The sequence below is a fragment of the Formica exsecta genome, unplaced genomic scaffold (assembly GCF_003651465.1).
Source record: "Formica exsecta isolate Colony F162 unplaced genomic scaffold, ASM365146v1 scaffold1149, whole genome shotgun sequence".
Classification (NCBI taxonomy): domain Eukaryota; kingdom Metazoa; phylum Arthropoda; class Insecta; order Hymenoptera; family Formicidae; genus Formica; species Formica exsecta.
The window spans coordinates 59,883-71,656 of record NW_021848489.1 but is presented as its reverse complement, the minus strand read 5'-3'; the positions used below and the strand labels follow the sequence as shown (position 1 = coordinate 71,656).

At 35.3% G+C, this 11,774-nt stretch overlaps 3 protein-coding genes across 3 annotated transcripts in view; 2 read left to right on the top strand and 1 right to left on the bottom strand.

Moving 5' to 3' along the window:
* The window catches only part of LOC115237593, a 4,931-nt gene extending 658 nt beyond the window's left edge, over positions 1-4,273 (top strand). The window contains exons 2-6 of the mRNA XM_029810748.1: positions 509-639; positions 824-2,027; positions 2,070-2,104; positions 2,180-2,517; positions 2,650-4,273. Coding sequence (XP_029666608.1) covers positions 509-639; positions 824-2,027; positions 2,070-2,104; positions 2,180-2,517; positions 2,650-4,256 — 3,315 coding nt within the window. The 3' untranslated portion in view covers positions 4,257-4,273. The remainder of the gene's footprint in view (positions 1-508; positions 640-823; positions 2,028-2,069; positions 2,105-2,179; positions 2,518-2,649) is intronic.
* Positions 4,274-4,921: 648 nt separating this feature from the next.
* LOC115237600 lies at positions 4,922-5,956 on the bottom strand. The gene has a single exon (XM_029810759.1). The coding sequence runs from the start codon at positions 5,800-5,802 to the stop codon at positions 5,326-5,328; it is 477 nt and encodes a 158-aa protein (XP_029666619.1). The 5' UTR covers positions 5,803-5,956; the 3' UTR covers positions 4,922-5,325.
* A 1,352-nt stretch (positions 5,957-7,308) lies between these two features.
* The window catches only part of LOC115237540, a 12,376-nt gene continuing 7,910 nt past the window's right edge, over positions 7,309-11,774 (top strand). Inside the window, 1 exon segment of the mRNA XM_029810642.1 lies at positions 7,309-7,323. Within this exon segment, the coding sequence (XP_029666502.1) occupies positions 7,309-7,323 (15 nt within the window).

The window sequence follows — 11,774 nt, the reverse complement described above, 5'->3', positions numbered from 1 at the left end:
ATATATATTTTTATATTCTTGTATTTCTTGTCGTTTGTCTGCTTATGCTGCTTTTAATTCATACGAAAGCAGATATTTATATTAAACCAAGAAATTTGTGTCAAATTTTGCTTTTTTTCAGGTTTACTGGGAGGAATATTTCTTCAGAAAAATTTTTATATTTTTGTTGTCATTGATATATGTATTTATACTTTTCTATTATACTGTAATTATTATTGTTATTAAACAATGCTTAATTAAACATTGCTACAAATTTTTTGTCATCAATCACGCTTGATTGCAATTGCAACGTTTCGATTAGATTTTATCAGCTTTTAGCATAATTTTGCGAATAAATCCTAATTATTTTTTACTATGTGTGAGGCATAATATTAATAAGATTGTGCATTAACAAAATCTATTATGGTACGCATATAAATGTTTGTATATATATTTATATTTAAATGATTTTTTGTTCATATTTTTCCAATCTTATCATTAATTTTCTTTCTTGTACCTAAATCTTCAGGTGCGGCATGCATTGAAAAATAAAGAAATAGATTCCCGACATTATGATATTACTGCGCAATCTCGTGCAGCGAGAAGAACGAAGTCATCGGATGCTTCATTTGACAGTGATAGCGTCGACAAAATTCGAAAGTAAAGTATAATCTCATTAAAATAAATCCATATAATAAAGTATAATCCAAACTAATATTATGGAAAATAGTGCAACAAAAAAATACATCTAAAAAAAAGTACACGATTAATCTATTAATGCAAAACGTTATAACGTCCGCGTTATCATCATCAATGATTCAATTTTTTATCTTTTTCTGCACAGAGTAATAAAGAATCAGAACGTGAACATGAATATGAATATCCTCGGTCATGAGCATCATAGTCGTGAGTACCATAAACAAAACAAATCTCCTAAGAAGGATCAGTCGTATTATCGTCAATACTTCAAATCACTAGAGAACTTTTCCGAGGCAGAACAACCAGCAAACTGCACGAGCGGTAAGAAGGAGAATCAGAGATATTCGAGTAGCTTCATCGGAAACGTAACGAGTCGTAGTGTCGAGCTGACTGTTGACAAGGAATTTAAGAATGTGGTCGGCAATAATTCCAAGGCTAAGACGATCAGCAGTGTTCATGAGGACGAGGATATTACTTTGTGCTGGATCGAGACAACGACCATCAAAGAGAACAAGACCATTCGACCGCCGAAAAGGCTGGTGATCCGCGAGTACACGATTTCCTTCGAGAATTCGGCGACTATACCGGATAAGTATCTTGAATGCAAAAAGCTTGAGGGTGAATTAACACCGAATGATAAAGAGATCGGCAAAACGTCTCTGTTCGAGGTTATGGACGAGGATACCAAGGTCAGCAGGGTTGTAAATTTCACTTCGGTTAGTCATGTCGGGGACGTTATCATTTGGCAACATAAAAAGGTGAAATGCGGGGTCGGTCCAGTGGTCAGTAAGAACATCATAGAGTGGAGCGACGGTTCAAAACACCCGAAAAAGAGAGTAGAAATTAAAGTTAGTCCCAAACTGCATCAATTAACGGTGACAAAGACCGACGAGGAGTCCTGCACGGAGAGTTCCGCGGAAGATGAAAATGAAACGAGTATCGATGCCGCTACTGAATCTTGTGAAAATACGGAGAGCGGCTCTTGTAAAGTGACTACAAAGTCTGAGGACATTTTAATAAAAAATAGTACTGAGGTTAGCATAAGCGAAGAAGTCACTAAACCAAAAGAAGACGTCGATAGCGAAAACGACAGCGAAGAAGATCTTAGTATGTCTACTGGTATTACAAAGCCACCGACGTTACCTAGTGAAGGAATACTTACTACGGTCGTTCCCAAAGAACCTATTACGAATAAAGAGATTGTAAGCTGTGAGGAGGATTCGTCCGATTCATCATGTACAACGCAAAATAATATCATGCATTCTTCATCTTCGAAAGAATTGTTCACCGAATCAGGCGCGACGGAAGCAATTACACAGATTTCAACTACAATTGTTCATAAAGAAATTGTTACAAAAGAAGATACTTCTGATAAAGAAAAACCACCACAGTTTTCCTCTAACTCAGAAGAGGAAACAGAAGTATTTTCTGATTTAATAACTGACGAGCCAGTTTTATCAACACCCACAACAGATATTTTAATAAGATCTTCGAAAGCATCTGTTACAACCCCTGAAAATATTGATTATAGTGCTGTCAGCACGCCAGAAACAAATATTACGACAAGTCATAGCGTGACAAAAGATGAGAAAGAAGAAGAACACTTGACGCCCAAAGAAAATAGCAATGAAACTTCTGCTGAATTGACAAGCGAAGATTTAATTGAGATAAACCATGTTCCGTCTTCCAGCATAAGTACGATAACTTCAGCTGAGATTAGTGCTGAGCAAGAAATTACAACCAAGGTACCATCGTATGGAGTCACCGAATTCGTGGAAGAATCCGAAACATTTACCGAAATCTTAAACAAGCTATTTACATCATCAATTTCGACTGGAAGTATACCTGAAGATGTAACCACTCAGTCTACATCAATGTTCGAAGAAGTGCCCTCCAAGGGAAGTGGAGACAGAGTAGCAACCGAAATTAAAAAGCCATTGACAATTGGACCAAATACTGACCCGACAAAAGCATTGACTTCCACGTTTTCAACGATAACGCCGTCTACGGAGATCAAACCGACGGCGAGCAGCGAGGTTGATTACATATGCGAGAACTCTGAAGATTGCTCATATATCAACATTTCGGAATCTTGCAACGAATCCGAAAATTGCGACAGTGCAAGCGCCAAGTCTTGCGAGTCAGGGACATGTTCTGAGGAGGAAACCATCGAGAATCAATCAAAGCCTGACACGGTTTTATCAACAAAAAATCAATCGTTCGTAACTGAATCGCAGTCGTCTGAACAGTCAGCAACGATCGATATTCAGCACACGACTATCGCAAATGTCGCAACGACCGTATTAATCGCTCAGGAGGCTGAGAACAATTCAACGGCGATCAATACTATGGACACTCAAAGAAGCACAACTACAAATAAGCCACAACACAAATTGACTTTGAAAGTGAAGATTCTTTTAGAACATATCAACGAAAAGAAGGAGAAGCACAACTTGGTCGAGGTTGAGAAGCACTTGTCATTTGATGAGAATTTGATACAAAAAAATCATCCTGACTTGCTGGAACAATTTAGATACTTGAACGAATCTGTCAACGAAGAAACCTTAAGCGCGTTACTAAATTGTACCGGCTTAGGCAATTTGACAAAGAAACCGAATATTAACAGTACGCAATCGAATGATGTTATTGATAAGATTCATAAAAGATTAGAATATACGGATCCTTCTGCCTTTGAAGATTTAATCTCAGAACAATTTACTTCTGAACGCATCCTTGCTGAAAACGAGGACTTCCAGTATCCTGAATACGATCAAGAAAACAATCGAGAGAACGAGGTACCATCTCGAAGACGAAGACGCAGAAGTCTTGATGATAAAAAGGAAGATTTAGGTGAACTCAATATTGTTACAAAAAGTTTCATTGATTCTGATAAATCGTCGATTACGGCTAATTCCTTAAGCGTTTCAAAATTACAAAATATTCCTTTGACGGAGACTACGCATCCTTCCACAACGACAAATAATCCCGAAGAAGGAACAAGTGATGCTACATATATAGAGAATGAACGAAATATAACTACAGAAGAAAATGACAGCGTAACGTTTTCGACAATAAAAGACAACGATACCTATTCAACCACTTTGGAATATCAGGATGTTAATGTGACAAAGGAGAGCATACAGCTTTCTACAACGACAAACAACCCTGAAGAGAAAACGAGCGACACAGTACGTACGGAAAGTGGAAACGATACAACTACAGAAATAGTTTTAAGCACAGTGCCTTCGGTAAGTGAGAACGTCGACAACGAGACGAAGATAGAAGTCGTACAACAGGTATTACCAGGGATACAGGAAGATGTTTCGGCTGGGTTGATGCGCGTGGTTTCAGAATTGACGCAAAATAATTCGCTCTCCGTCAATGATATTAAGAAAATAATCCAAACGAATCTGCTAAGTATCATAGCAGATCCCAAGGATAACAGGATTCACTCGAGGGTAAGACGAGCGGCTGCAGAAGAGGTCGGACATTGGTCGAACGAAAGGATCAGAGAGGCGCCGATGGGCGGCAGTCTTAGAAGTTTCACCGAATTCACACTATACAAAGTCGTCTCTTGAAGAGATGTTTGGCAAGTCTAAAAGTTTTACCTTGCCATTTTAGTAAATCTAATATCAAATAAAAAATAATTTCAAAATCAGCTGAAATCAAAGATTACATTGTGCGTGTATAAATTTCATTGTGTCTTCTTAATTTAATCATATAAATTTATAAGAAAGGCTTTGTAATCTACATTCGTTTATCAAAACATGGCAGATATAAAATTATATAAAGATATACTTTCTATTTACAAAAAATGTAAATTACAAATTTATAAACAAATATAATATGCAGTTAAAATTATAAAAGAAAAATGTAATTATTGATATAGAATTAATAAGAATATTATTCTATATATTTACACTATAATATACTTTCACATATTTTTATTGATATAATTTTTAATAATCTCCTCTCTTAGCAATATCAATTCATCAATTTATCTGTCTTTTATGGTATGGGAGAAGCAGATATTTACAACGTTTAATAATCTTTAAAGTGGTAAGCGTACTTGATTATCGCGTGAATGATTATAGCTCGTTTATAACGGTCGGAAATAATTAATCGCGAACAACAGTTGCACAATCGCATTGACCGAATCGCGCCTATAATAGATTGTATTAACGAGGAATTGTTACGTACTTTTATTATTTCCATTAAGTTAAAAATAATACCGCATGTGATAAGTATGATTGTTAAGCACTCGATAATCAAAAATCCGCTTGTTATTTTTTCTATCAGTCTATAATATTCCATTTATGCCGGAGAAATCTTTTTACGATTTGTAATTATAGATAATTATCACGCTACATATTCTCTTTTATCTTCTTTTCGCATCAAATGTATTCCATGTAATATTTTTTACATATCTGACATTTTTTTTTCTCTCCACCATCTTCTCAGAGACCCATAATATCTCTGCTATTCACTAAATATATATTTGTTATAATTAAGAGAAGATTATTTCGCAAAAATTATTTATTTCTGCACTTTAATAAATTATTTAACAATTGTTAATATTACATAATGATATACATCGGTTTCGATTTTCATACATTATTATATCTTCTATATAGATTGTAATCGTATCTATGCGATATATTCTCCTGCGGAATTTGATTGTGTTGGACATATGTATCTCTGTGGTGATACGCACTTCTCCGACGTAGGTTCGAACACTAGCGTGTTCGGGCATGTGAGGTTATTCATCATGGTGTAACCGGTGCCGTTCCAATAACATAGGAAATACATCTTACAATACGGATCCTGTATCGGGAATCTGCCGTATCGTAAGCAGCGTGGCGTTTGCTGGCACGTAGTCATATTTTCGGGCACGCATCTGCCCATGATGGGATCGAATATAGCGGAGCTGGCACACGACAGTGTCATCTTCGTCAGCGTCACGCCATTGTCTATGCACATGTAATAGTTCTTACATGTTCCGTCGTCGATTTCAAAGAACCCTACCTCGGTGCAGGTAGAGCTCGTCGTATTTTGAGTTCCGGCGATTTTGACCAAGCTGAAGCACAAAAGACACAAAAAAACAACGATTGGGAAACGTTCCATTATGGCGTCACGTCGTGCCGATTCGATTTGACTGCGATTCGATTTATAATGCTATTTATAATGATGAGGTTTATGGTTTGTAGTGTTATACGCTCGTTTATTAGGGAATTAATTAGGATATCAGGCAATGCAGCACATCTATATAATCTCAGTACACAGATAAAATGAAAAGACCTTGGTATAAATTGCGTATAAAATCTTGTCTATACTCGGTGTCTTGAAATTTTAATCTAAATTTTATCGATGGATCTCTGTACAAATTTAACTCTTCAATGTATTCGCTTACATTTTTCCCCCTTATTTATCAAATTTAATATTACTTTTTAATTCAAATATATTAATTTATTAATTACGTATTGACTATATATAACACACATTTAATCACTAATGCGATGCAATTAAAATATAACATTGTATGTCCAATGTCATTTAAAATCAAGACAGTACCTGGGCATCCCCAACGTTTCTTTTCAGGTGAAACGTTGGACAATTTAGAATGCGTCGTTTTTAACGCGACGGCCTTACAACGAGGAAATCGAGGGTGAATCTACGGAATACAAAATCGCCAGAAAGCGGCGAGAAAGTTGCGTATTGGGTTTAACGTCCTGGTGTTATTATATTGCAAGTTTCTATACGTGCTCGCGATATACATGTATGTCGATTATGTGCGCATATCCTGTATGTAATCATTCGATCAAAATAAGTCATCATTCTATGTATCTCCCGTTTTCTCATATCAAACATTTATTTATTTTGGTCCAACTCGACTGCAGGACCCTCGACTCCAGGTAGTTCTTCACAATATTTATCATCAGCATGGTCAAAGGACGAGATTTTTTCCGAACAGGTAGAAAAATATCCTTCGTTTTTCCGTGGGTCCAATTGTGGCCTGACAAAAAAAAAAAAAGAGATCGGCCGAATTGCATACGGAGGGATCCTTGTTTCGGAGCGAGGGAAAGGTGCAACGGGAAGGGGAGAGAGGTGTCAGATAGGAAGGAGAGAAGCGCAAATGTATATAAGTGACTTGGACCGAAGAGGCTTCAATGGACTCTCTCTTTGACCCTGATCAAGTGCGCATCCTTCCTTCCATTTTCATTTTTTCCCATCTCCCTTCCCACGCGTGGTCGTGCCGCGTTTCAGGGTCCTGCGTCCTTCCACTTCAACCTTCACCTTCTCGCGACGAGGAACAGAATCGAGTTGCCGTGTCCGTCGGTCGCGCATTACGTGTTGTGACGATGCTACAAGGTTGAGAGCTAGCGAAAATCCAATTTGCTCTAGAAAAAAACTTAGGACGAAGAGTGTGATTTTGGTTTCATGTGTAAAGTGTGACATGTTCCTGACAGGAAGATCCTGACTGTGGGAGAAATGGATGCTCGAAGAGTGAGTAATACTATCAGTAAATAATTAATTATCGCCGCTGTTCTGTCAGTATGTGATCGTTGAGTTGTTATTGCTGTTAGATTAAAGGGTTTCTTTCTCTGAGTTTGTGTGTGGACTGTGGGAGAAATGGATGCTCGAAGAGTGAGTAATACTATCAGTAAATAATTAATTATCACCGCTGTTCTGTCAGTATGTGATCGTTGAGTTGTTATTGCTGTTAGATTAAAGGGTTTTTTTTCTCTGAGTTTGTGTGTAAAATATTTTATTAATTAGTGTTGATGTAATGTACGTCAACAACTAGCTGTCAAATTATTATTAAATTATTAACTCGTTTGCATTTATTATTAATTAACAAACAAATTGTATAAACGTAATCGTAAAAGTTTTCTAATAGTCTGATACTTTTATTTTATATAATAAAAATATCCTGGAGATAAAATTTTAGGACTGTATAATAACAGTAGTATAAAATATTCGTTTTACGACATATTATATGTAGCATTAAATTATTTTATCGCGATAAAATATAGTTTTTGATTAAAAATGCAAATCGCTGTTCTTATTACATTTCTAGGCCACTTTAGTAAATTTAATGATGGATTATTTTAATATGTCATAAATCTACTATGCGATATCGATAACGAGGCAAATTGTGTAGATTGCACGATTATAATATACCGAGAGTCATGGGAGTCTTGACGACATAGAAAAGACGTGTACCGCTTTCGAGTCTAATCTATATTGCATATGGATAAAATAAACGTGGACTTTCTGCATTTATATCAAACATTGTTTCATCAGTTTCAACTCTAATATTCGCACATATATTTGGTATATACAAATTGATTTATATTGATTAGGGATTTATAATACAGATATTGTAAAAAACTTTGTAATACGAAAAATTACAAAAAACTAAAAAATAAAAATAAAAAATAATAAATCACAATTATTTTTTAAATATATAGGTACAAAATATTTGTTGTCGAGAAATAACGCAATAAAAGAGCGGGACATTTATTTACAAAAATTAGATTATATCTTGAATACAATATATTGAAAAATAAATTTTATTTATTTTAAATAATTGATAGTCACAGATTCTCTCTAATTCTGAAATTGATTTCTTTGGGCAAATCAATTCGATTTCATAAATCGGCGAAAATCATCTCAGAGAGTCACGTTCTTTAATTAATCAGGAGAGCGGAGTAGTATGTTAATGCACGGCCGGCGTTGTGTCTCGAGAGTCATGGCTGATTTATGCACACCGCGAATCGTGCGCGTCGGAACAACGAAGACGTATATGCCGCTTTCGAGGCGAACGATCAAGCTGTTTGGCACAGTGCCAGTCGAAGAGGGAAACTCTTTCGGACGACCTAAATCTGTCGCTTTCCGTTTGCCCGTTTCATCTAGTCTCGATTTCCAAAAACGTGTATGGAAACACAAATATTTCGTATATTATAACATTTTATACGTGATACATCTATTAAATGTAATTATACAAAACTATTATTTCAAAATTAGCGGGAAGTGGAGACGAAGCATTATTTCTTGTCGGCTAAATCTGGAGTCAGCTGCTTGTTAACAAAAATGTAGAGATGCTAATGATATTTGAGGTATGCTATAAAAACTGGATGGCTTTTCATAAGTTAAAATGCAAAAATAAATAATGGAATAATCATTTGTTATTCAGAAATAGCCATTACTTTGATAAAAAAAAAATTAATTTAAAGCTCAGTTATTAAGAGATATTTATCAAATATTAAAATTTGATAGATTTTTTATTAAAGATGATAATCTTCTTTGACAGGTTTATTACATACACAAAGAAGAACTGATTTTAATATTTTATCAATTATAAAATATTGTATACATTTATAATATTATTTAAGATCAAAATCGAAAGTATTTTTTGCTTCTGTCAGTCATGTTGCTGCTATTATTGCACGCAGTTGCAGATTATATGTGTTTCAATTTTAACTATAATGTACAGTACTGATAACAGATGAATATATACAACACAAATATATACGAAAGAACGCGAGAGATCGTTTAAAGAGACAGAAAGAAAAGATTTTAGACTTACTTTCTATTTACACGTATTTTATTGATTTATCTTTAACAAAGTGTCATTATCTTTACAAATGTGCGATATCTAAGCAAATACAAAACTATTTTTGTATTTTAATTACGTTTAAGATTCCGGTTGTTTGCTTTAATGATATCTTATTTGCACGCAAGGTTTCTTACAATCTGTCAATGTTAAGAGTCGAAATAGATGTATTGCGGATATTTGCGAATAACTTATATTATGCTGCAATATTTATTTCCAACAATATTAATTTCAACGAGCATGACAAGTAAGTCAGGAAAGTTAGCTAACAGAAATGTTTGCATCGACAAAATAAAGGTGAAGTCTCCTTCCCTTTATTAGACACATTCTTTCGTTACATTACGTTGTCAACAATTTTTTAATGTGTTCTTATACGTTTATCAGATTTTTGTATATTTTCTTTTTATTCTTGTTCTTTCTCTCTTTCTCTTTATAACGTTGTTTATACTACTTTTGTGTGTGCTGTTTTTTTACTGTTACATATAATCTTGTATTTTGCAAATATTTATGAAATCAAATTTTTTAGAATAAAAAAGCTTCTGTGATAAAAGATAGATATATTTCCAAACTATTTTGCAAACAAGATGATAATCTGTTGAAATTTTTTTTGCTCTCCAGGTTGATAATTTTAATTAGTTATAATAAAACAATCAATTATATTTCGATTTTTTACGTTAATAAAATCATATGAGAAGTGAACGCAAATGTCATATATTTCCAACACTTGTCGAATTGGAGCAGAGCTCGCGATGTAAATACGATAGTTAACTCTCTCTGGCTCTTGTAATTGTCTTCTGCGCCGTTGAAGTACCGTTAGGGCTCGTCTTTTCTGCAAGATCGCCGACATCTCCCGATTTTCACTCGACTATTCCCACGGGACGTGGCTCAGAAGAATTTAGACTCTGTCTTGAAAAGTGACAGCATAATCGTCATTATCTTTCTACAGTCTTGTTCCGTTGCATATACATAATTTTAAAATTATTTTACAAGAAAAGCGGATACATACATAGTTTTTAAAACATTATAGAGTTATATAAATTTTCTTATGTACGCATTTTTTTTTTCATAAAAATAATTTAACTGTATAATTATGCTGTGCTAAAGAAAGTTTGTGCGGTCGCGGTTCTCGTTGAACAACATCGAAAGTCTCGCCTTTAAATATCGATCTCGTCGACGAACGATCTCGATTTCACGGAGATACCTCGCTGCAAGAATCTCTCATGAACGCGATGATGACGATTTTATTTCAGGCGACATCATCCCAGGCAATGAGAGCGCAGCCTCATTATCGGCAGCGGTTCGTCTCGATTAACGCTGACATTTATTTTCCGACAAACGCGCGTTCGTCGCACGTGGGACACGCACGCATGCATACGCACGGATTACAGGTGCGCGCGAGCGCGTTACATCGTCTTCTCTCGCGTTGTAGGTCTCGACTCTCGTAATACCCACAGCCCACTTACCTACATTACCCATCGTATGAATGTACGGGCGCTACATCTACGACATCGGCGACGAGTTCATGAGCGCAGTGGCGTAATCAATTTTAATAATTGATCATTTTAGTAATAAATTTCTGCGGCAGCGTGAGACGCTCTTAATGAGAAAGCGCGCAAATGATCTCTAAGCAGTTGCATCTTTGCCGTTTTTTTTTTTTTTTTCTGATAAACGTTATTGCAGATTTCTAAAAAATCTGCAATATCCATTCTATGTCTTTAATTCGACGTTATTATATCTTGATTATGTGTAAGTATGACAATTGTTTGTATATTTATTAATATTTTATTCTTTATATCAGAGGTAAATTGGTGTATAAAAAAAGTCGTAAATTCTTTCAATTCAAAAGATCGCACGTGGTGCATTATACCAAGAAGCTTATTATTTTGAGGATGTTATGTTACTGATAATGAGATGCATCATTAATTTTCAATGTCTTAGTTACGCTGCTGCAAACGCAAAAGTATCGTTTTCTCATCTCACACCACTGTGTCGAGATCTCACAATGTTGCGATCAAAATCGGTATAAAACAGCAGCCAAATGGAATCGTTATCTTCCATCCAAACGTGACTACCGGAGAAAGGAATCGATATATTAGTTACATGCTCGATATGATCGTCCGTCGATCGTGGAACCCGTGTGCCAAATCGATGCTCTCGTCCAGATGTTTTCTCAGCGATCGCTAGTCGAGAAATCGGATCTATCCACTTCCTAGTAGATTTTGACCTGTTCTTCTATCCTTGATTCCATCCTTGACTTAAGAGTGCGGAGTCACTATTATTCTCAATCCATGCTTGATTAATACCTGCCGGGTATCTGTAGCCTACTGACTTCTCTCATTAGCGTTCTTCTTAGAAAACAGCTCTACATCATTTCACTCTGCTAAAATTGCACTATCACATAAAAAAGACATTTATAGGAATAAATAAATTTACAGAAGATTTGTGTATATATTTAATAATAATAAAAAAAAAATTTGAC